This window comes from Cyanistes caeruleus, chromosome Z (genome assembly GCF_971803275.1).
Source record: "Cyanistes caeruleus chromosome Z, bCyaCae1.hap1.1, whole genome shotgun sequence".
Taxonomy (NCBI): domain Eukaryota; kingdom Metazoa; phylum Chordata; class Aves; order Passeriformes; family Paridae; genus Cyanistes; species Cyanistes caeruleus.
In genome coordinates, this window is record NC_141732.1 from 73205987 (window position 1) to 73232216 (window position 26230).

Sequence of the window (26230 nt, forward strand, 5' to 3'; positions counted from 1 at the left end):
TCATTCTTGTGTCTGACTGTTTTGGTGTCTTACTTCTGACAGCAAGTCTATGTAATCATCAAAAAGTCAGATGAGGCAAAGAAATAAGAAAGCAGTAATTGAGCAGTGCTGATATTCATGCTCCCTCCTGTGCTTCTGGGAAGGCTCCTTTCCCCTCTCCTCAGGATATCAGAGCAAACACCAGCAACCAAGTGGGGAGATTTCTGCTCTAGCTGAGCAGGGTTAATGTGCACCCAGACAGCACATTGCAGGGAAAGGCAATGACTTTTATCAACTCAAATAATACATATCTGGAGAATAAAATACCAGCTTTAGGGCAAAAGCACTTCTCTTCCCAGGAATTCCTATTTGCGTAATAAAAAAGTGCTATCTGTACCCACATACTTTGACTTGATTACTGTGTTTGAGATCATCCTGACCACAACAGCCCCAGGAAGGGGCTGTTGGGAAGGGCAGCAGTTACCACACCTGATCAACCTAACAGCCTTAATCTAACGCATTTCCTGGGGGAATTTCAGGGGATGATAGGGATCAGGAAGCTGAAGAAGATAAATGCAGCAACTATCCAGAAAGAAAACAATTCAGCTTAATCTCATTTTTCAGAAGATGAGTGGAAAAAGTCAACAACGTGTAAGTGCCTGAAATGCATCATTACTGATGTGAATTTGCACTAAAGAAGTCATGCTGCACCAATCTGAGTTCTTCTTGCAACAGTGCAATACACCTTGTGGACAGGAAAGGCACAGAAGTCATTAACCATGACCTCGGGAAGACTTTGCCATTGTCTCTCTTGATATTCTGATCCTGAAGTGAGACAGTAGATCTACATAAAGTGAATAGAAACTGGTAAGACCCAGCTGAATACTTGTACCCAGAGCTGTCAGCACTGAGGTGTGTGTAACTCTCACAGCTCCGTGGTGTGGTGGGGGTCTGGTCAGAGTTTCTGTTAGTGCTTGGATAGTGGGACAGACGGAAAGGCTGCAGGTGTCCAGGAAGGCAGGACTGGAATTTGAAATTACTTTGCCGGACCAGAGATATGATCTGGAAAACCGGCATGTGAATTAGCAAGGACAAATACAAGATACTGTGAGTGAGCAGGGACGATCCCCAGCACAAATACAGGATTGTGGGGAGGGAGTGCCATCAGGGTTGGAGTTAGAGGGAAAATCACCTGGATGGGACCAGGCACTCCTGTGAAGCAGTAGAACAGCCAGCTCTGTCACTGCAGAGGAATGGGAGCATCACGGGCAGGCATGCGAAAGAATCTCTTTGTGCTGGGCAGGGCAGCACCCCCCCAGGACATGGTGCAGCAAGGGCACAGTTCATGGAAGGTGGTCTGGGGGACAACAAGAATATTTCAGCCCCACAGGTGGAAAAACACGACATTGTCCTGGCAGAACAGGTACCTGCACTGTCCAGGCCCTGTGAGGGGTGAGGAGCTCAGGCACAAGCTAGATAGAGAGCAGTGGGATCACTGGCAGCTCCCTGGTGAGATATGGGAGTAGAGGAGACCAGGGGACATTTGCCCTAAGACAGCCTCACACGGTCGGTGCCTGGCACTCCTCACAAAATCAGTCAGTGAATTGGAGCATAACAGTTTCCCTCCAGGAGAACCTTGGAGATGCTTTGATTGTAGCCATCTCTGCATCTCACACAGCCAGCGGGACTGCAAGTCAGACCCTCTTCTCCTCTGCTTCACAGGGCTCTTCCTTTTCTCCACAGGATAAAAATAATCCTCTTGCGTCAGTTCCATCTCTGTGAGCAGTGAGACATTTTATTCACTGGCGATTCCTTCCCTTCTCTCATTTAAACAATTCTGCAATGAGCCCATCAAATTAACTTGTGAAAGGGATGTTTATTTGCCCTGCCTGCAGGTGCAGGTGTCTCCATTTCTTTTATTTTGGAGGAGGCTGGTAGGTGGCACAAGTGTGAGCTGGGGAGGAGCTTGGGAAGGGCTGGAAGCAGCATGGTTGTTTTGATCAGGGCATGCAGGGGCATCAAGATCTTCAGATGGGTGCACCCAGAGTTACAAAACCCACAGGTGAAGTCTGCAAGTGAAGGGCCTTTCACAGCAATGCAATTTGGAATGTGTTTTACAATGGCACAGACAGAATCTCCCAGGCAGGGAGCTGCCCTCCGTGTCTCCACAGGCAGCCTCAGCCCTTTCCAGCCCAGGCCGGCTGTTTGGGGAAGGCTGTGTCAGGCTCTGGCAGAGGCTCAGGAGGAGTTACAGGAATGTGCCAGATATCAAACTGTTTCTTTGGCCCTCATAGCTGCATTTCTTCCTATTCCATGTCATGACAAATTTCCTGCACTTGCCACTGCAGCAAATACCACCAGGCTCTGCAATAAGGAACACTGTCCCAGAGTTCCCAGTTGATGCCCAGGGACAAGGTATCACAGAATTACAGAACCTTAAGGGGTTGGAAAGGACCTCAAAGACCACCCAGTGCTAACACCCATATTGCCATGGGCAAGGACACATCCCACTAGACCAGGCTGCTTAAGGCATTATCCAGCCTGGCTTTGAACACTGCCTGGGTTGTGGCATCCCTAGGCAACCTGTCCTGTGGTCTAACCAGCCTCACAGCAAAAGAATTCTTCCTAATATCTAACCTAAATTTCTCCTCTCAATTTGTATCCATTCTCCTCGTAGAGCTCAAAGAAGAGTAAAAGCTCACCTTCTTCAAGCTCTGGGGCATTACTGGGCTCTGTGAGGCAAGGCAGAAACATGATGCGAATGGGTCTTGCAAATGAAGAACAGTGTCCTGTTCTCCATCCCTGCTGAGTGAGCTCTCAAGTATTCAAAGCACTACACAACCATGAGCTGGGGAGAATCAGCTAAATTTCTCCACCTTAATTTCTCCATTTCATGACCAGTGGATGCCGTGGCAAACAGAGGCCAAACATACACTTCTGGTCAGGTCACCCACAGGATGCCTGCTCCTTCCTATTTGTACCATGATCCAGCTTCTCATCCTTTGATTCATACCACTGCCACCTCTTCCCTCTGCCCCTAGCTCCACTTCCTAATTTTCTTCAGTTTTTCAGTGACCTGGCTGGTTCAGCTTGAAATCTTGGGCTCAATAGTCTGTGACTTGCAAATGTCAGGCAGAAGGCAGAAGAGCCTTTCAGGACATGGGCCCTGGTGGGACACGGCTGTCCATCACTGCACCCCAAGTGTAGCTCCACTTCTGGATGTGTCCCAAAAGCACTCAGCAGGAGGGAAGCACAGAGAAGAGGCTACAGGAGAGAGGCTAGATTCATGGTCCCTATGGACAAATGTCACTTGGCTACTGTGGCTCCAAGGGAGATGGGTGTCTTCATCCTACTCAACATGGAGAGGAGATGCATCTCATCCAAGGAGATGCAGAGGCCAGGACCATGGCATGGTCTCAGACCCCAGGCACTGCTTTGCACCTTGTCCTCATTACAAGCCATCACTTTGTCCTTCAAACACACCCAGTGGCTCAGGGGCTGAGCTAACAAGCTTTTCTCCTTCATTCCCCTGTGCAGAGCTAGTGCTTAGGAATAGCTGCACTCCCCAAGAGCTGCTTGGGGCTCTCTGGCATAAAATCAGCTCACCCTCAAATGACCTGGAGGATAAGCATCCACATTACCTCCTTCATCAGGCCACTCTAATCAGTTCTGGCAGGGGGGCTGAACACTGAATTGTCTCTGCAGGGCAGGTTGCTGGCTGGAAGTTCTGCACTCACACCCAGCCATTACTGGAAGAATGAGTCTCCCAAAAAGCCTCCATTGCTGGCTCTGCCAAAGCTGTGCATTGAAAACAGCTTGTTCCCCTAGGGGTCCCTCTGCCTTTGTACTGGGGCTATTATTGAGGCAGAGAACTGGTGATTTCTCAGGATTTCCCGATTTCCTGTATGGGATTTAAGTCAACTGCAGAGAAATAAATGCACAGAGGACAAATAAAGAAACAGGAGCAGCAGGTGAGCCAAGCAGATCCTCTGAGGTTGAGCAGTGCCTCACTCGCCATAATATTGCTCTCTGCTTTCTGCCAAGGCACTGAAGAAAGCTGAGGCTCCAGCTCAGAGAGGAACTGTGCAAGCTGAACAGGCATATCCAGGCAATCTCAGATCTAACCAAAATGAAAGTCCTTTGAAAACATAAGGCAAGGTTCCTTATTATGCATTTGGCATTTTCTAGGACAGGCAGCAATGGGCACTTCAGGATGCAGAGGAGCAAAGTCCAGACTGCTGGGACTTGGGGAGCTCTAGGATGGCAGACACCAAAGAACAGACACAATCTGTGCACAAAGGAAGAGGATGCAAAGCCTGCAGATAAAACAGTGCTTGTAGCAACATAACAGCACCAATGCGGAGAAATAAAAGGGAAGATGTAAACAAGGCACAACTAGAAACCAATTTTGCTCTGCCAAATTGAGATCTCAGTTACTGAGGACAGCAAATCCAAGGACACACACCAGATTTATGCCTAAGAAGTCTTGACTATTACTGATCATAAAACCAAATCCCCCTAGCATTTTTCTCCAAACTTCTAGTATTGCAAAATGGAGCAGTCTCATATCACTTTCAAACATAGGCAACACTTTTTATTATACCTTTATTAGATCTTCAAAGACAAAACTAAAAAGTCAAAGCTGGTCCTCTTGGCTTTGTCAGTATCCCCTTAACAGCACACAGCACCTCACAGAATGAGATTTGCACTTTAGAAATTATTCATAAGTACTATGGATTTTTTGTAAAATGGGACCTTTTCTTGCTTCAGTTGCCAATGTTTTCATTTAACGTACTAAACACATTTCATCCTGACCACTGGGAATTTACTCCAGCTTAAAATAACTTGTAAATACGCTGATGTTTTCTCTCCAACAACTGCCAAACACAGCAGCCACAGAAAGGGATATTACATAACAAAAGAAGGCTGAAGATGTGGCCAGGAACAGTAAAAGGAAGAAAAATTCCAGCTCTTGACCTTGGGGTTCAACAAGGCTTCTGCTACATAGAGCTGTCTTCTCCCTTCACATACATTCATGCATCCCAAAAATTATTTCACCAAAAGCAAAGAAAATAGATTTAATGAGATTATTCAAGTCCTGTTGATCTGCCCCTGCTTGTTCTGGTTAGCTCTCCAAACAGGGTGAGTATCTGAGGTTGCCACACCTCTGTTCAGGATCCAGAACCATTTGTAATGGTGGTGCAACACTCTTGGACATCTGGATTTATGCCCAGTGGCTGTGCCCAGGGTGTCCAGGTAATATCCAAAGGTTTCAGTTTTGCCCAGGAACTGTAGCCTGCTGGCACATGGACCATCTCATTTCCCAAGTAACAGCTTTTCAGGCTTAGACAGTCCTTTCACTTCATCTCAGGCTATGCTAGACTGGGAGGCACCTCATGTGGGACTGGAAAGAGAAGAGATCCTGTGGGGAGGCAAGGTTCTTCCTGCTGATGGCTTTCCTAGCACAGTGTCAGGGCAGGAAATCATGGAAGGGAAGGAGGAGGCAGAAGGGGCACAGGAGCCTGCTTTTGCCGATATTCCCTTTGGTGGTTGTTGATTTACAGTTATGAGTCACACGTCCGTGTAGCAAAACAGCCGCAGGTCACAAGCAACGCTGCTTGCACCCTGGCAAGCTCCACACCAGTGGCACAGCCTCTTGCTGGGACCTGCATGCTCTGAACAGAGCCTGTCACAGCAACCACCTCCAGACCTTCCTGCTCCAAGGAAGGCTCAGAGCCACCTGTCTGTACAAGTCTTCAACCTGCTCTTCTTGAAGGCCTCCAGCCCTCGGTTTCCTTCCCATACCAAAGAATAAATAACAGTACATATATCCTTACATGGCCTACAAAAGTGGCACAGAAAGCTGTGAACAGTCACACACAGGCTTTCACGAGTCCCTGGATACACCCCATGTTCCTCAGCTCTCCCCCTAACAGTACAGAGAGCAGCTACTTGCAACTAGACTAAATAACGGGGGAGGGACTGAAAAGAAACCAGAAAGCATTTTCAAATTTCAGAGTAAGCCATCAAGCTGCAGGTCAGTTTTTATGAGATCCAAGCTCATTCGTATGTGCCTCCTTATCCAGAGGCCAAGTTGGCTCTGGAGGAGGCAATCCTCATGAAGGCAGGGCACAGCAGCACACCAAATTCCTCCAGCACTGCTTGTGCTTTGTGCTTCTGGGTCACTGAGCAATTAGCCAATTCTGAAGAGACACAGAAAATCAGCCATGGCTCAAGCAGCACAGAAGGCATTGAGAGAGAAGCATTTGCATGAAAACAGAGGGACTAAGAATTACACCGCTAAAAGAGCAAAACTTGACCTGTTTGGAGAGGAGAGACAAGTGCTTTTCTCTCATGCAGAATGAGAGCTGCTGGGATAGAAAATTTAGGGACAAAATATACTTCCCTCAGTACTAAAACAGGACAAAATATACTTCCCTCAGTACTAAAACAGCTCAGCAGTCCAGGATTGACTGACCTTGGAGAATGGATCTAATCCATAGCTCCTTCCTTAAATACAGTCATATGTTCAGATGGACTGTACATGTTGGGACAGGAGGGAGTTCAAGTTTGTATTTCTGTATTTACATGCTGGTTGCTTGATCCCTTACACTTCCCACAGCTACAGGAAAACACTTAAGAACAGAAACAACCTCCTGATCCTTTACTCCTTTAAGTTACTCCCTGTCACTCTACATGACAGCAACACAAGGCTACAAAGCAGTTCATGATCAAGCATCCCACTCTCTATTTACAGTGTTTCAGCCTTGTACCTGCATCTCACTGAAACTGGTAACGGGAAACCAAGGTCCCTTCCTGAGAGCACTTGTGTGCAGAGGGTGCTGCTGGGGAGTGTGAAGGAGGAAGAAACCTCAGGCCCCAGGGAATCTCTGTGCTGGGATACAGTGCTGGGGAGGGGGATAGGTTGAAGAGGAGATTTCAGCCACTCTCCTTTAAAACTTCGGACACTTCCACCAACCTTTGCCAAATCCCCTTCCCTCTTCCATCTCCTTAAAACCTAAACATCCTCCCATGGTTCATCACAGTTCCCAAATCACTCCCAGACCCTGCCATCAGCTATGGCCAAAAAGCCACAGTGCTTCAAGAAGCTCCTTCCTTGACTGAACAGCCTTGGGCTGGATCTGGCCGAGGGTAAAATCGTCAGGGCTGCAAAGATGCAATGAGTCACGAAGTCCAGGGGTGACACTGATAAGGCACAGAGAGGGCAGAGCAGCTGCCCAGCATGTGCACATGGACATGAAGGCTCAGAGCCAGCCCACGCCCCTCACTTGTTCCCACATTACAAGCTGCTCACAGGTACACAGCATCAGACCCACAGGTGTGTGCCTGCAGCTCCCGAACATGCATAGTCCTGGCATTGTGTCCTGGTGTGGGCAAGCAGCTGTGTTCCCCTTCCCACTCCACACTGGCCCTGCTAGACCCAGTCAATCAGGATTTATTGCCTGGGAAGAAATTCAGCTGTTACCAAGAAACAGAAAAAGAGATGCTTTGCATGTGAAGAAAACAGTAGCAGGAACAGAGACTGAGATAATAATCCAAGATAAATATCCAAGACAAGCATCAGGCCAAGAAGTTGTCTGCCTCCCTGGCACTCATCCTGGGTACTGGCCAAGAAATTTGCCTTAGCCTCAGCAAATTCTGTATTACAGCCTTTCTTTGATCTGCTTTCTCTTCTATTCCTACTCTGCTGTGCTCTCCTAAAATTTCTAAAAAACACTGCACAATGTTTTTTTTACTATCTTCTGCTTACTTTTGGCATTGGCAGAGGTTAAGCCAGGCTACTTTAGCAATTTTTAAAAAACAAACCAAAGCCTATGAGAAGCTACATTCTTCTGACTGTGATGACAAAATGCTTTAATTTCTTCCAACCCTCAAATGAAACTCAGAAGGCTCACTAATTAAACAGCTCTGCCCAAAACTGATTCTTCTTACAGCAATGCTTCCCTGGGGTGAACTCAACCACCAAGGTCGTTACAAATTAGAAATGATACTTTATTAGTTAAACAATTCCTGCCTGACATCCGCTGCAATATTTAAAGAGCGCTTGGAGTCTAAAAGTGGCTTGGATGACAGTAGAGAGTCACTTATTCCTACTGCTGCATCTTAAAATACTGCAGGCATTTCTGTCCCCCCACTTCTGAGCAGAAGGACCCAAACTAGTGTCACCTTATGGAAATAAATACAGCTTGGGGCAAGGGGGATGTCTCTGTCCTTCCCCAGAGACTTCATACTGTGGAGATAGGGAGAGATCCAGGACTCAAATCTGCACAGCACAGCACAGCCACATGGACACCCACTGTGCTTGACATCCCTTGTACACAGGACTCCTATGCCCTCTGTGTGACCTTGACACAAGTGCCTGATGGGTGGCAGCAATTCTGTCCCCAGCTCCCTCTCAACAAAAAAATGCACCTTTTCCCATCAGCCACTATTAGTTTAGGATGCCAAAACTCACAAGGAATTGTAGGTTTTTTTAAAAGATTTTACTGTGTGTCTTCGTGAAAGTCACTTCTGAAAACACCACCTGAGTGCTTTCGAGAAGTTCCCCCCTTGGCATATTTGTTCTGCCAAGTGTTCATAAATGAGACTGTGCTAATGTAGCTGACAGCAAAACTCAGAGTATTAAATAACACTTCTTAAAGATCCCCAAGTGTTTTACGAACATGAATTAATTAAGCTGCAGGCCAACCCTGTGAATTATTTAAAGAGATCTCGAACCTTCCCTTCTTGCTCAAGGACATGGAGAGAGGAAAGGACCAAGGTCTAAAGAGAATGAAAGCATCCTTATCATCCCCATTTCCATTTATCCACCACACCAGCTTTAACTAACAGCCAAAACTCAATAAACTCAGAATGGCTAAAATCTCACCAGGCTGATTCAGTCACTTTTTGTAAGCTCTATCTTGCAAGCCCAGCAATAGCCAAGGAATCTGCAGAACATGGAGCAGACACCATTGTGTCTGTTTTTAGCGGATGCATGGGGTTTGGAATGATATGGCTATTAACAGTTCTCTCAGAACAGGTTGATTTGTCTGCAAGTTTTACCTGCCAAAAGCAATTGTCCCAGCTCTTTTGAGAAGGCAACCCCCTGCAGCATCAGTGTGAAACAGAGGGGTAGTGGGACATGGATGAGCGCCCCTGACTGCCCTGTTCCTTTGGCACCCTGGGTTCTTCCAGAACTCACCAAAAGCTCTGGAACAGTTCCTTCTATCTCCAAAGTAGCTGAGCTCCCAGATACTGGGATTGGTATGAAGGCCCCAACCTTCAGAAGCACTGGCTGTAGTTTGTCCACTTGGTTGTCAGTTTTCCCCACTGGGCTCTGAGAGGATCAAGTGGCAAAGAGAACAGCCTGGGATACCCAGGTACTGAGCCAGGCATGGACAGGCTTTTCTATCTGCAAAGAGGCAGCTGGGATGTCATGACTCCTCTGCACACTTTTGGACATTCTCCACTTACAGAAGTCTGTGGAAGTTCTGTGACTGTCAACTCCAGCCTGGGAAATCCCAGAAAAGAGGGAAAAGTTGAGTAATTTTACAGAGGAAAGATGGTTGCACAGGGTAAGGGTGTAAAGAGCACACTGAGTTGATCTTTAGAGGAACCTGGATCAATACTCTGGAAGTACATCTGGCTTCCTACTGTGACATGATATTCTTGCAAACACGGCTGGAGGCCTGCTGCTAAGGACTCAAAGGCTGGTGCTGGCAAAGGAAGGAGCACACACCAGATGGCACATCCTGTTCTGACAAGGCGTGATCTCCCTCTGCTAAAACATTCTCTTCCATCAGGTAAATATCCTCACCACTTGTTCACTTATGGCATGGAGCAGGCTAGGCCAGGTCCATTGCTTTGCCACCACACTACACATCACCTGTTTTAAGTCCTTGTATCTTTCAGGCTGGCTGCAGTCAAGGAACCTGCACACATAACCAGTCATGCCTGAACATCCCTCCTTCCTCTCCACATGTGTGGGAAGGTTTTAGTTCAGTACTCAGTGTCCCTTCAAGCCTAACCAGGCCAGCAGAAGACAGATAGTTTAATAACATCAGAGCAGCAAAGTCCATTTCCATCCCGTTTAATGTTGCGTGGGATGTAGTTACATGTTGGTTTACGGTCAGCAGTAAGCTTTGGAGTTACTCCTAAACTCACAGTTTAAATTTCTTTGTCAACAACACTTGCCTTTAAAGGTGGTCAGCAAAAAGAAATGACAGCATTCATAACTGCATGGAAAGCTGCTGCTGGCCACCAGGAGCAAAAGTAGACATTTGAATTCACACCTGAAGGATGGGATGCTATCCAGAGGGACTGGACAAGCTCAAGGAGTGGGTCCATAGGAACAGCATAAAGTTCAAGGCCAAGTGCTGGTGCTGCGCCTGGGTGAGAGCAGCCCCCGGTATCAGCACAGGCTGGGCATGAACAGACCCAGAGCAACCCTGCCCAGAAGGACCTGGGGGTGCTGTGGGTGAGAGGCTGGACATGCCCTGGCCATGGCACTCACAGCCCAGAGAGCCAAACGTGTCCTGGGCTGCATCCAGAGCCCCGTGGGCAGCAGGGGAGGGAGGGGATTCTGCCCCTCTGCTCTGCTCTGCTGAGACCCAGCTGGAGCATCCAGAGCTGGGGTCCCTGCACAGGAGGGACAGGGACCTGCTGGAGTGAGCCCAGAGGAGGCCACCAAGATGATCACAGGGGTGGAGCATCTCTCCTATGAGGAAAGGCTGAGAGAACTGGGTATTTTCCAGACTGGAAAAGAGAAACCTAAGGGGTGACCTAATTGCGGCTTTACAGTACCTGAAGAGAGCCTACAAGAGAGATGGAGAGGGACTTCTTACAAGATGTGCAGTGACAGAATAAGGGTGAATGGCTCCAAACTGTCAGTGAGTAGATTTATATTAGATATTAGGAAAAAAATCTCTGCTGTGAGGGTGGTGAGCACTGGAAGAAGGTTTCCCAGAAGCTGTGGATGCCACATCACTTGGAAGTGCTCAGTGCCAGGCTGGACGGAGTTCTGAGCAACCCGGTCTAGTGGAACACCAGGGCAGTGGTTTAGAACTAGATGGTCTTCAAGGTCTCTTCCAACCCAAATCATTCAATGACTGGGGCCCACAGTGCAGTGTTGCTGAGTGCTGGTCAGTCCACAGCTGAGGTGAAGAGGAGAGCAGCCACATTTTTGTATGTGTGACTCCCCTCCACTGTTTAAGCCCTTGTGCAGGAAGGGTCCATGGCAGACACTGTGCCTACCCATGCCCAGGCAGGACTCATGAAGCACCAGGAAAACTTATTCTGAGTCAACCTAATGACATCCTGGAGAGCTTTGGCAGTCTCAGGCTGAAGTTTAGTTGGAAATAGAAAAGTGTGAAGCATATGAGAGATTGTTCTCCACAGCTTCCACAACTCAGTCCCAAACAAATTGCCATACTATTGTTTTCTATGCCCTCTCTGACAGGGAAGATTCACATTTCCAGTGGCAGCCAGCTGAAGGAACCTTTTAAAAATCATTCTGAAGACTCTGGAGTGACACTAGTGTGATTAGTTCCTGGCCAAAGACCTTGCCTAATACAGCAGATTAGTAGAGTATATAAAACATTTGGGAGTACATAAATAAAAGATGATCATCTTGAGAGATTGCTTTCTTGGATCAGTTCTAAAAAGCCTGAAACTGAAAGACTCCACTTAACATGAGACAACTGGATATGAGAATTACAAGGGCGTAAAAGGACATTGCATTTACAGCCATTCAACTCACAGCTGGATGAGGACCAGAAGGAAAATCTAGTAATAGATCCATGTAAGAGATGTTATCATCCTTCACAATTTTCCCTCATGGATGCATTAAAAAAAACCTTCACCAACCCACAGAGGCACATGTATCTCCTCGCTGAGACAAGGATCCCAAGTCTCCTTACATACTAAAGATATTGCTTTCTCATTTACAGGAAAGCTGACAGGCTCTGATGCAGAAGCACAAGAAGACAGGCAGCATGGTTTCTGTGGGAGAACTTGAGCAAGAGCTGAGTTCTCCTTTACTTGATTTCAAGTAAATCGATTTCAATTTTAAACTTGATTTTTATTTGGTTTGAAAATAAAACCCAAAACTCAGAAAATATATGAACTCTGGGAAACAAAAGAACATCTGTAGAGCTGCTGGACCAGAGCTTGTCTGGACCATGGTGACAACTGGGGACAGCAAACCCCCTTCCCACCAGTCCCCACTCCTCATCAGGAGCAAACTGAGTCCTCTTGCTCAAACAGGAACAGACACAAAGATTTGACATCCCAGACATCCTACCCAAAAGGCTTGAGGTAACTGTAAGTATCTTGCAAGAGAGAGGAGCTTTGCAAACACCGTGGTATGGAAGGAGAGGGGACGGTGACAAGGCCTGAAGAGACCTTCTGTGGTTGGGGGAATGCAGCTTGTCCTTACCTTGGGCTTCTTGCGCAGATTGGGAGAGAGCTTCAAGCAGGTGATGAGGCCTCGTTCATCTCCAACAATGATAATAGGGTAGACAGGATTAAACTGGACGTGTGTTGTTTTATTTTTCTTCCTGGTCACCACTAGCTGGGTGCAGAGAGGTTCAAGCTTATTAATGTTGAGATCAAACACATGGGCCTGGGGGAGAAAAAAGCAAAGAACACAAAAGGGATTAATTACCCAAAAACATCTCTCAGTGACAGAATGATGGCTGGAGAAATCAGAAAGAAAAGGTTCTGCTGAAATAACGTCCCAGCCACAGCACACAATTACCATCTGTGCTCAGGGATGTGGTCTTCTTTTAAGTAGCCAGTGTGCAGAAGTCAGATGCTGCTTGTGAGCAACTGCCCCCACTCTTGCAGGGGCTCACGGACAGAGGACCACTTCCCTGCTGTGGGTGCAAGCCTTGGCAAGGCTCAAGCTGATTTGGGCTGGAGAAGGCTCAGAGCCAGCACTGCTAACCCCACAGACCTTAATCTCCCTTCTCAGTGCAAATAATGAGACAAATAGGTGTTGAATCAGAGTCTAACACAGATTGATGCCCAAAATGGGGAATGCTGTCGTAAGTTCTGATTAGTGCTTATTACAGAGCTCTCTAACATTTTCAGCCTAATAATAACAATAGTAAAGACACAAACCAGTAGGTAATGGGGAAGTGATGGGAACAGCTGTAGTATGATTAAAATGTACCCTGGGGTAATGCCAGAGAAGCACAGGACAGCTTGGCAGCTCACTCCAGCCCAGACACTACATCTGCACACATGTCCTTCTCCCACAGTGTCAGGAAAAGAGCCAGGTAAAGATAAGCCAAACAGGAAAGGTGAGGATGGAGGGAGAGAGGCCCAAGGACCCACTCAGTCAGGAGTCCCACTGGCATGGACTTCAGACCTCTGGCCCAGTGACACAGACCTGCCACATCCACAGCTGCACAATAATGCACATTTCTTTGTGCAGAGGAAAGAGTGGCAGTTACTCGAGAAAATGAATTAACCTAATATTATCTCTCAATAATTGCAATTAGCTCCAGTTACTGATACAGACTGCAAAGGCTAATAAAACATGATGTGCGTCTCTTACCCAGGGCTGAGGTGAGCCATTTCCAGCACCCTGGATTTCCACCTGGTATCCACCATGGAGACTTTCAGCCTTATGTTTCTCTTCCCTTTTCTGTCTTCAGAAAAATTAGGAAGGGAATGCTTTATGCTAACAAGTATAGTGGGAATATAGAGGAAATTAGAACTGAACTACTTGTAAACCTCCTTCCAGCTGTGTCTTGTTTACCAGCACTTTAGAGACAAAGGAAACATGTAATTTCAACAATATGCCATGCTGACAATTTGAATCTAGGAGTTATCTGAAATCAGACAATGCTACACTATAAAAGCTTATTCCAAAGAGTGTGGAAGGTATCAAATCACTACATGTACTTTCCCATTACACACCAAGGATTCAGTGAATTTTATCTGAGTCCTTTTATAGCATAGAGCTGAGCCATGTGCAAGCACATGTCCCAGGCAGTCTCATGAGCTGCTGTGTCTTCATAGGACTAAAAGTCTAGCAATTTGTGATGTCCTTGGTCTGAGCGGGAGAACAAAGGTCTTGCAGATGCAAAAAAACAAGAAGAGGAACACTGCCTCCAGACAGAAGTAAAATAAAATGGGAAAGTGCTTGAAAAGTGGACAGTATCCATGACAGTACAACTCAAGAAGGGAATACAAAGCATCAGCCACAGACAAGGATTTGCAGTTTGGAGAGCCCTTCCCCAGTCAGCAGAAGCATAGGTGAAAGCATAGAAGCATTTTTATTTGTTCAAATTACTAGATGCCAGCATTACATTGTGAATTTTGACCTGACACTTGAGGTCTTGAAGTCCAGCAAAGGTAACTTCAATTTCCTGCCTCTTGGCAAAAAGCACTCTGCTTGTATTTTACACCTATTGTCTTACTGCCTCAGAAAAGGAACAAGCACTCTTTCAAACACATCAGTCTCCCATGAGCCATGCTCATTAAAGATCTGATTCCTTGCCTTCATTAATTTAGTAATCTAAGAGCCTGGGAAGTGCTCACTGATTGAGTAGCACTATTTTATCTAGGGGAAAAGAAAAAAAGAGTGTCAGGGAATTAGTGGCCAGGTTTCTTCTTGGCAGCCAGCTCTGCACTGCTCTGTAGGCTGTCAATGTACCACCCCCCCACACACACATCCTGCCCAGCCCTGCACTGGATAAAGATGGCATGGCCAAAGGCTCAGTGCTGGAGTGCTGAGCAATTTAAAGTACTCTGGGTGAGACTCTTTCTCAAAAATGTAACGAGCAGCCCAGACAAGCACAATGCCTGGGACAAGAACTTGAAACCATCAGCAATGTGGAGAAGGTCAAAAGCAAACAAGTTTATGAATGTTCCTACTATAAAGCTCCTCTTTTATGAGCTTCTAAACAAATGGGCTTGTTTTCCTTTGCCAAGGGAATCATGGAAAAGAACAAACTATTTCAGTTCTTCAGCTGACATCAGCCTCCTATCAGCTGTCAGACACACCAGATGGAGGGGTGGGTCACGGGCACTGAGAAGGACTTCAGAGGCTTTGATTTAGAGACTCACAGTAGCTCTTAGGAGAAAGGGAAATGGGGTCAGAGCAACACTGGTTTTGCTTTGGGAAGTAGCCTAAAAAGGGGCACAGGGCTTCCCACAGCACTAGAGACAGGTTAATAGTGCTTTCAAAGCAGCAGAGCCACATGTGGCCAGCACCATCTGTAGAGCTGCCTAGGGTTTTCTGCCCCAAGAATTGGAGACTGAAAACCTGCAGCTCTCCTTGAGGCTCTTAGTCCCCTAGTCTCAAAGTCCCTAGACCCCTGCTCTGCTGGCTCAGGTTCTGAAATTAAGGATTATGGAGTGGGATCTAGCTGGATCTCCCATCACAGAGACTCACCAACCACACAGAGTTTTCTCTCCATCCTACTGCCATGGTGGCCTCTGCCTCAAGATCACTAGTTGCACACAAAGATGGCCTCTCAGGTTTTGCATGATGAGCCCTCTCAGAGTATATGACCCAGAGAAAAGCAACCACAAGTGCTACCCAACCCCATGTGTGACTCCAGTATCAAATTCATGGGGAGACAGGATGACCAGAACCAGGACTACATCTAAAACCTCCTTCATGGAGAACAGGTTCCAGGGCAGGCACCCATCCAGCACCCACCCAAACAAGAACTGATACTCAGACACTGTCAGGCATCTGGTATAAATGGGCATTTTTATAAAAGCTGTCACTTATGTCATTATCCTTTCAGAGTTTACAAACCAGGGAGAGTCCTCCTCTTTTCTAGCCTCTTCTCATGCTGTCGAGGCTGGTCCCTCACTGCAGGTGCTGAGACATGGAGCCGTCACATTTGCTCACACTCATCCAGGAGCAATTTAGAAACTACAGGGTGAAGGTTTCAAACCTCTGTTTTTCAGATTTCCAAAGTATTTCCATTTTGGTGTACATCAGCAGAGAAGGAAGCAGAAGCCTCCTGACAAGCTTGTTTCGGTACCCTCTGCAGATTCCGTAGAAACAAGTGAGGAATCTGGAAGGCCTGGAAATCTGCTTGCTGTAGACCACAGTAGACACCTTATTTTATTTTCTGCTAATGAGCTAAAAATACAATGGGTAAGGGCATTTCAGTTCTTTTTTACAGAGTACTTAGGAGCAATATGTGGCAGCTTGCTCAAAGGAAAAAGAAACAAGAAACATGGAAAAAGACACAAAGAGAGATGTAAAATAACTCTGAAAATGTCTGAAATAGGGAAGTGCAAGAATTCCGTTCTGTTTCACCTGTAACTACAGGAGAATAAAACTCTGGGCAGTAACCAATTACTCTGACAGTAGTTTTATTTATGATCCGTGTAAACCTCTGTGCCTGCTCCAAGAAAGTGCAAGAGAAAATGTAGCACCTTCCAAATGAAGCCCAAGCTGCTGAGTTAAGCAGTTCCTTGCAGCATGGGGATTTATGAGCTGGTGTCAGCCACAATCAAAAGAAACCTAGACCCACAGTACTGAAGTGCTGGACAGGCTGGTAGTAGATAAGACAGGCAGATGTTCAAGCAAATTTCTTGATGGAAGGGCAGCAATTCTGCTAAGTCCCTGAAAACAAGCACTGAATTTAAGAAGATGCCCATTTTTCTCTGAGGTGAGACCAAGTGAAATCTGGAGTTTCTGATGCTTTTTATCCAATCAGAACTATTTTAAACTGCCATCACAGTAACAGCAGAGTTTCTCTTCATGCTTGATGTACATGCAATAATGGATCTAAGTCTATTTTGTCACCATTGCAGAAAATGTTTGACATAAATGAGCTGCTTTGATGCTTGACTTCCAAACAGCCAAAGAAATCCAACTCAGTCTCAGCCAGACCAACAGCTTCTCTGTCTATAAATCATGCTAATATGTTCCACCTCCTAAAGTACAGCTGTTCCCCACTTCAACTCCACACAGTTCCTCTGCAAGCATGGCATAGTGCATATCCAAGGTAAGGACCACAGCTCCAGCATCAAACCACATTCAGAGTTTTGAACTTATTTTTCCCTACCTGCTCTACCAACTGCACTTACAGCTTGAAAGCCAGCCCAGGTTCTTATCTGCTCAGCACCTCTGGGGTGACTTGGACCTCTGTCCTTATACCCTTTCACTCCCTGCCCTGAGGCAATAGGGAGGGAAATGCAAGGGGTTGTGAAGGGAAGCAGAACCCTTGGCAGAACTTCTGTGCCATCAGAACAAACCACTTGATTCTTACGGCTCACGAAGAAGGGAGCTAAAGAGCTACTTTTACTGACACCACCTTTATTTTGTCTTCAAACACCTACTGAATCTGCCATGGCTGTAGCCTTTCCTATACTTTTATTCCAGTCTTACAAGCCTTCATTCCCCAGCAGTGGGCTGGACAATGCTAGCATGTTCAAAAACAACCTGATGGCATCCAGAGCCAAGACTGGGGGGAAATATTTATGTGTGTAAGAACAAGGCAGATATGCCTGGTAACTTGGCAACAAAGAATAAAATCAGTGTAAGATCAAAAGGTGAGGGATAATTTAATACCATGCTGCCCTTTACCAGTTGACATCTCTTTCAGTACTTGGCTTTCACTGTCCTTTTGATCGATTTACCTCATTTTCTTGACTGAATCATAATCCCTCATCCATTTGAGAACTCCACAGATTATTTGTTTCAAACTCTCAGGTAATACATTTAACAAGTGGGCAGGCCACCCCCAGACTCTGTCTAACACCATGTCAGCTACTGGAGCATGCCAAAAGCACTGGGAAGGCAGGGCAGCCCAGCTTGCCCTGCACTGGAGACCTTAGTTTGCTTGATTTCTGTATTGCCACTGTGGCAGGTTGGAATACAGGTAATTTTCTCGGGCAGGACATTTTTCAGCTACAAATGAATGTTGTAAGACAGTTCTTGGTCCCTCTGACACGCAGGGCAGTCAGGGTCCTGGCAGGAGTACAGGAGACCTGACTCAAAAAGCATTCATTGCCTTCCTGCTTCTGCAATGACAACACAGGAATCCTGATCCTCAGTGGTCCTCATCATACAATTCATGGCCTTTCACAGCACTTTCATGCTACTGGTGAAAGAACAGGCTCCAGCTTTTTTACAGGTATGTTCAGAGGCAGCTTTTTGCTTGGAGGATGAGCAGACATGTGAAAGCTACATTTTGGGCTGAGCCAGCCAGGAGCTAGCTGCAGGTTCTGAGGTATGGGAGAGGGCTAAGCACATCTCTCCGTCCTGCAGCATCCCAGCCTGCTGCTTCAGGGCACATGACACAGCAGGGAAAAGAATGCCTGTCACCTGACGTAACTGTAGGGCTGTATCTCTTATCTTCTCATTCAGTAAGAACTGGGTCATTCCCAATTTGACATGGTAGGAAAGCAGCATCAGCCTTAGGTGATTTGACTCAGCTCCTGCAAGTCTGTAAGAAATCAAAGCCTCAGCATGCAGAAGAGCTGCTATTCATTCGGACAAGCTGAGGACTATTTGACCTCTTCTGGAAACCCCAAGACATTGAAGGTGCTTGTTTATCCAAGCTAAATTCCTTGCTTGTCAGCAGTTCTGCCAGCCTGGCTCTCCCCTGAATGTCTTGGTGATTAGGATAAAGCAGTGTACTTAAGTCAACATGTAAGCATGTGCTACATCCCCTTCCTCTGATCTACCAGAACTGTTACTCTTAAGAAAAGCATTAGATTGGTTTCATGTGATACAGCCTTAGTGAAACCTTACTAGAATGCCTGCTCCTTGATCCACCATTACTCACAAATAGAACAACCAATGATTTGTCCCAGGATATTACTTGGTAGTTTGTTTAGGCTGGCTAATCTCCTCTGCACTGTCTGAATACTGAATACTGAAACCATACTGAATACTAGGCAAAAAGTCTTTCTTTTCAGTCTTCTGACACGTTCCTACTCTGCCATCCACACAAAGACTTGATGAAGAACAGGGAGATTGTTTCAACCAGTCCTTTGAGTGGCCCAAGGCAAATCTCCTAAGCCTGAGCTATCTGAATACATGCCCCAGTTGTGCCAGTCCCTCTGTGCTCTCTCTGCTGTGACCCTTAGTCAGTGGGTCATTCAGACCCTGATGTCAGGCTGAAACTGTCCTCTCACACCCTGACCAAGCCCCATCTCTTCTTATGTTGGCAGGGTGCTGGCTATGCCCTGCCAGGAAGAGTCAGCAGTGTAGGCTGGGGCAAGGGCAAGGGCAGGCAGTTGCACAAGAAAGGGCAGCACCACATCTGATGGAAGAGGCAGTCACTGGTCTCTGCCACCTGCACCCCATGGCAGGCCAGCAAAGCTGCACACAGGGCGGACACTGAGCTGTCATGGTTTGGAGTCTGGCATTTAAAACAAACCTGCACAGATTGCAGGTCATTATAAAATGCCAAGAAATAAAGATCAAGGTTCAGGAGCTGCTGTCTCTGTACAGAAGGATTTGACACACAGCTGGAGGTTCTCAGTGGCCAAAACAACAAAAGTCCAAACTTGCAAATTTAAACCTAAGTGAGGTGTCATTTCTAGCAGTGAATTAATTAATTAATTAAGAGCAGAGAGGGGCAGCTTTATAAACTCTTTCAGATTCTCCTGTTGGATTCTGTGCCCCCAGTAGGTCTTTACACAAAGCCTAACAGATTAATCAACACGCAAAATCTTTTGAGATGCTGTCAAAATAATTTTTTTGATTCACACATCCATGAAGCAGAAAAAGGCAAACTTGGTTCCTGTGTGCCTGAAGTTAATCTCAGTGGATCAGTTTTGTCAAAATGCTGTATTTCATAATCTGAAAGAGCAATAGCTTTAGTAATGAAAAACTGGCCTGTGAGCCTCTCTGTAAAAAAACTATTTCTGTAAAGCCATTGACAAAAGGGGTTTAAATTTGACTTTGTACTAAAACTAACTACCATGCTGATAGTCACCTCATCTGCAATCAGTAGATAATGGATGTGAGTGAGCAGTAGGGTCCTGAGATTCCTGATGCCCATTTGAGGCTTGGAGGCCACTAGAGCATGCTATGATGGGATGGGGGCTGCATCAGTGTAGCAGTGAGGACTCAGAGCCTGCAACAGCAAACCAAAATCTTCCAGCCCAGCTTTATTCCCTAAAAACAGCTGCTACTGGAGAGAAATGCTGATGCACAAAGCGTCTGGTGGCAGAGGGAGGAGAATGGGGAACAGTCTAATTGGCACAAAGTGAAGGCAGCATTAATTTTGGGACTCTGACCATCTATCTCATCGAGCACTGACATGCCACCAGCCCTTGTTCTAAAGCGGACTCTCCAGCAGTCCACATTAATCTCAAGGATTCAGCAGGGAATAAGAATGAGCCTTTTAGGTTTTGCAGCAGAAGAAAATGAACAGTTTTAAAAGAAACAGCCACTTATGCTGCAAATACAATTCCAAGCCAAAAGCTTCTTTTTTTTTTTAAGAAAGCTTCTACCTGCTTTAGCCTACTCAAAGGTCTTTCTGGGTGATGGCAAAGAGACTCTTGCACATTCAATGTCTTTAGATCCCTGCAATTGCTCCGGTCATGGTGCAGAGAGCTAGGAAAGACCTTTTCCCAGCCCGGCAGAGCTAGTGGTGGCCCCATAAGGTATGGATAATTCCCCTAATTAAAGGGAGGAGGCAAAATTCAAATGCAGCAAGGGCATCTGTAGTCATGCTCCAGGCAAAAGCATCAACAGATGAGATGCCTGCTGGCACCCCTGATTCATGCCCTACAGGGAGAGGCAGGACTAAATAAAAAATACCCAGGGAATTATCTGCAAACCTGAAAGGTTTAACAAGCTTCTTGTCTGCAAAATCATTCATGCTTTAGAGATAGAGTTTAGCCTTAGCTTCAAGTCCATGCTAAATGGGCAGCAAGTTTCTGCAAATTCCTCTGTGTGCACTCACACACATGTGCCAGCACTAAGCAAGTGCTTCTCTCTTCACTGAGAAAGGACGGGCATCAAGACCAGCTGGCAAAATAACCTTGGCACGTTATCCTGTGAACTAGATTCAACAGAAAGCTGGTCTTCAAGGCTTCACATTCAAAACAGTTGTACTAAAACAACAAAACAGTAAAACATTTATATAAGCAGGAAAGAGCACACTCTCTTCCTGAGCAGCAGCACAAACCATTAACTAACTTCCTGAAGGTTTGGGCTGTTTCAAATTTTTCACATCTTGAAAGGTCAACAGTTTCACTAATGGGGGAAAGCCCTGGAGCGTATGTCTGACCAGTATTCTCTGCAGAGTGTAAATGGCATTTATCTTGAGGCTATGAGTATCTAATACAGATGGTTATAACAGGACATTTCTCTTGCTGCACTAGTAAGGGAGAACACAGCTCACAAAAACATGAGAGGAAATGGCCTTGTACTGTTTACAGGCCTGTGGTAAAACCCCTGGGATCCTCCTTTTCACACAGGACATATCACTGAGTCACAGGATTAGAAGGCAATTCAGGCTGAAAGAGACTCACAAAAATCTCTAACCTGCTGCTTAAAGAAGGGTCAACTCTGGAGACAGATGTGGTTGTTCAGGGCTCTGTCTAATCTGGTATTGAAGCCACCCATGGACAGACAGCAAGCTATTTCACTACATAACTGCCTTCAGAGCTAAAGTTTTTCCACATATCCAGCCCAAACCCCTCATTTCAATTCACTTCAGCTGTTGCATCTCAGCATCACTTCATGTGCTGCTGTGAAGATCTTGGGTCAAGCTTCTCAATGATCTCCTTGGAGATACTGGCAGGCTGCTGGGCCCCTTCTCCAGGCTGAAAAAGCCCAGTTTGACCACACCATCACACCCATTACTTAGGGCAGCTAAGGCCCACAGCCTGGGATCCAGCCAGGAGGACACTTGTGAGATGAGTATTTGGCTTTTTTAACAGGTGTAACAATTCATGCATGAATTCTGCACACACAGAACTGGAGGAAATGCCAACATAATTTCCTTCCTTAATGAAAGTAAGTAAAAGATGACCAAGAGTAAGTTTCAGGTATGACTCCCATTTTTTTATGTTTCAATTATTTTTTTATGCTTTAAATGTAAGTTCAAGACTTAAAGCAAACTCCCAAAAGCAAATGCTGTTGAATGCTGCAGGATTGAATTCCATCCCTTCAATTTTTCCACCCTCTGCCCCTAAAATAATCTGACCAATATCTCCACATTTCCTGTACCCTAAATGGAAGTGTCCAGCTATTCAGTTTGACCTCAATTCTTTTTTATTTCCAAAGTGAGTCTCTCATCCCAGCTAGCCTTTTTCTTCCTGTCAGGCTTTTACCACCTACAACCCAAGGTGTTCTCTTTTATGAATCTCTGTTTATGATCTTTCTGAAATAAAATGATCAGCAAGGAGAGCAGGAAACTAAGGAAATTAACCAGAACATGATGGAGAGCAGTAGTAGCAGTTACTATCCACTGCACCAGCGGTGGAATGTGCACACTTGGGTTATTTATGAAGAGGCAGTGCGATCCAAAGCAGATGCCCAGCTGCCAACAAATACATTTTATCATAATGACCCTGATATTTACAGCTTTTATTAAATCCCTACCTCCTGGATTCATGGGGATTGAGAGATTTTTATATTCTAAAATGCCCCAATTTCCAAGTCAGTCTTAAGGGGCTCATATATGTTTTGGACACATAGCATCAGCTTGAATAAGGAAAAGTGTTTTACAGAATATGCCAGGTATCTCTTGAAGATTGCAATTAGGGCCTGATTTTAAAATGACCTCCAGGCCACCTTCAAATTTTGCAGGCATGACTATGTGCAGATGCCAAGACAGAGGCTGCTTGCAAACAGGAGACCTTTAATGTTTTATTTTCTGGCTTCATGTCCTCTATTTTTCTGTTCTGGAGAATCATAGAACATCCTATTAATGCAGATTTTTCCCCCAGCATTAATGGAGCCTGCCCTTTGTGACGCACTGAGTTATTCACAAGAAGTGCACTCTGCTACACAGTGGAATATGTCCAGAACAGAAAAGGCTGTAAACAACTATTTATTCCACTTCCACTGCAGATCTAGAAGGTTCTGTTCAACAATAGCAACTAAGCTATGTCTCAGAGACACCCTGCTGCAGACAGCACGGTTAGTAGCTAACACGGAGGCCCAGTACTCCTTTCAGCTTCAGCCCTGGCCAGCCTACTGCAATAGGAAGGCAGCTGTTGCTGGACATGTCCTGCTTGCCAGCCCAGTTCTGGACTGCTCCTGGTTGATGATCACTCTTCTCAGAGTTTGGGATAGAAAGCATAAAGCAGAATTAGATCCTATTAAACTAAGTTCTATTTAGGATTACTGAATTAATCCCAAGGATAGCCACATGAGATACCCTAGGTGCAGTGCTGCCAAATCAAACAGATTTCTGCCTTATCCGTAGCTTCATACAGACCCCAGGTCCATGGATGCTGTGGACAACCTGTGGGTGGGATGGGAAGACCCCACAGTGCAAACTCTTGCCAAGACCACAACAGCTTCTATGCAACAGGTAAAGCTCTGAGAAAGAAGAGTGGCATGACGCATCTCTAGAGATGAACTATCCCTGCCAAAACTTGACCACATAACTAGGAAATCCAAGTACACACAGTGTTTATCCTCCATCTGTCCACGCTGCTCAGGATGTATCCCTGTCTGCAGATATCTCCATCCTTTTCCCCAGTTAGGCACCAGGACACAGCTGGGGTACCCACAGCTCTCTGCCCTGCTTACCCCAGCACTCAGTCAAAGCTGACTGCCAGCAGTACCCTTGCACACTCAGTGCCACTGGTGGAAAACAAGTCAGAGGGTGTGACTGAATGCACTCACTGCCTTCATGCAGGCCCCTCGTTTGGTGTATGGGAGACTGGGGACAGACAGACCCACAAAAGAAGGACCCAATCCTGACCCTGACTGTGAAGGAAGATCATCAACATTCTGTAGGCTGTGGCATCCTGAGCTTTCCAGGGAGACCTTGTGACCCAGTGAAGATATTTGTATTGCTCAGGAGAGACAAAAATTCACAGACTGAGACAGTGTATCACTGAAATTATTTTCCTGCTATAACATAAAGGTTAAGCTACAATAAAGTAGCCAAGGCATCAATTCACTGATGGGGATACATAAAGGCTATTCTTTTGCTACAGTAACTCTGGCCAAACTGCACGGACTTTCCAGTTTATACCAGGTAAACATAAAGCTCATGGTAATAGAGTAATGTGTTCTTATAGTTTTCAACCAGTATTGTTGGATAGCTACATGTCCTGGCTAGCTGCCCAGCCCGAATTAACCATCTCTGCTACTGCTATACATGGTTAGAGGCAAAAATATAACTGCCATCATGGCAATATTAGGACTGGTCTATGGAGTTCATTACCAAAATATTACTCTTAAAGACAGCCCCACACAGGGTGCAAAAATATTGATTTAATTTAACTGGGACACAGTTCTATTGGCTGACCCTGGGCATATTACTATAATTGATTTTTAAATATCAGTGTAAGTATATAACCACTTTATTTTCTTGTTTCTCTACACCTTGAAAGTTTAGAATAAACACCCTGACATCAGCTTGTACAGGGAGGTTCTGATCTGGAACATTTTCTCTCCATCCCCAGGGATGTACTGGGGATTTCATATGGAGGAAGTTCAATGTTTTAGTCATACCATGTACAAGCTGCACACCTGTGCTCACATGGTTAACAGGAGAACAGGGAGGGACTTGCATGCATTAGCAACACCTACTTTGAGAAGGACTGAGAGATTAATGCCCAGGGATGTGTATGCCAGGCAGTAAAGTATAGAGAGGGTGGGTTCCTGCTGATGGCTCCCTGACAGGCTTGGCCAGGATAGGGCTGGCCCATTCCCACGCTCAACCCTAATCTCCTTTGACTTTCTCTCAGCTCAAATCAAAGCAGTGTTGCTCCCAGACTCTCACCTGGCCATCGATGGTGACTGCAGCAAACACTGTGGAGGAGTAAGGAGACCACGCAACATCTCCTACAGCAGTACCCAGGTCATAAACAAACATTGGAGTCCTATAAAAAAAAGACACAGAGAGAAGAATTCATGTAAACACATGCCACTCTGGAAGTGTGACACTAAGCCATGAGCACTTGGATGCTGCAGAAGTGGGAGATGGGGTATTTCTCTATGTCAGATAACAGCCAAGGTCTGAGCCAAAGGCAAAGCAAAGGTGAGCATCAATACAAATAGGTCAGAATTTGACCTGCTGCAATGAGAAGAGAGGTAGCATCTTCCTTTTTTTCTTTCTTTCTGAAAGCATTTTGAAAACTTCTTCCCAAAACACACAGTAAGATGGAGGCTCTCTGGTTAATATTAATAACTATATGGGAGAAAATCATCTCCCTTCTCTGGACTTCTGACAACAACATTGAATATTACAGCAGTATTGGCAACAGGAAATATGTGACTCTGACTGATTTACAACAAAATCAATTTCCTGATTGAAAGCAGACATTTCTTAACCACTAACCCTGAACTCCATTCCATATTTTAAAATGGTCCAATTTTTATTTCTTCTCTGGCTCGTTGGAGGTTTCTGGCCCCTGAAGCTATAGGCCAGTACCTAACATTTCTCTGTGGCATTTCTCTGCCACAGTAGGTCCTGCCTAAAGGAAGCCAGATCTGAAGGAAAGCAGTCAGGCTCTGTGCTGAGCTATGCTGCTTGGCAAGTTCCTGGGGTAGCTGATGCTATATCTTGTATCTCATACCTGAGGAGTACAAATCTGAGTACAAAAAATAAAAAAGCAATTAGCATTATCAACACCTGGGAAGGAAACTGAGACTGAGGTATGAGCAGGGTCAACATGTGCTGCTGGCATGTCAGGCTGGACCTCCTTGCCCACACCAGAACCCAGCAGGACCTACTTTATGGTGTGATCCCAGATCTTGACTGTCCAGTCAGAGCTGCAGGAAATGAAGACTTTCAAGTGAAAGGGATTCCAGCTGACTGAGTCCACAGTCATGTGATGGGCTTCAAACACATCCAGAAACTGGCTTGAATAACTTTTTGAACACTGCAATAGAAAGAATTATTCAATAATCAGACCTAGACCTCCTGAAGCTTAAATTCATGTAGAAAGATGCCTCTGATTACTTGCATGGCCTCTCAGGATCTTTTGGGCTGGCTGGGAAGAGGTGGCTGGTACCCAGGGGTGCTACAGAAAATCAATAATTTAGCACATGCTGTTTCACCCCACTTGCAGGCAACATCCTGCTCCCCTCTGCAACACACAGAGATAGGAATTGAAG

The 26230-nt window shown here is 45.8% G+C and overlaps 1 protein-coding gene and 1 long non-coding RNA gene across 4 annotated transcripts in view; one reads left to right on the forward strand and one right to left on the reverse strand.

Annotated features, from left to right (window-relative positions):
* The window catches only part of DNAI1 (dynein axonemal intermediate chain 1), a 144666-nt gene that overhangs the window by 17047 nt on the left and 101389 nt on the right, over positions 1-26230 (reverse strand). For 2 of the 3 annotated variants that reach the window (XM_023944152.2, XM_023944150.2), the window contains 3 exons: positions 25847-25995; positions 24894-24993; positions 12419-12604 (listed from right to left, as the gene is read on the reverse strand). In XM_023944152.2, the coding sequence (XP_023799920.1) occupies positions 12419-12604; positions 24894-24993; positions 25847-25995 (435 nt within the window). Of the gene's footprint in view, positions 1-12418; positions 12605-16900; positions 18411-24893; positions 24994-25846; positions 25996-26230 lie in introns of those variants that run through there. The other variant, XM_023944154.2, reaches the window with a different exon arrangement.
* Positions 9703-12053, forward strand: LOC111941120 (uncharacterized). The gene is made up of 3 exons (XR_002869856.2): positions 9703-9785; positions 10783-10871; positions 11931-12053. It is a non-coding gene; the product is annotated as an uncharacterized LOC111941120 (long non-coding RNA).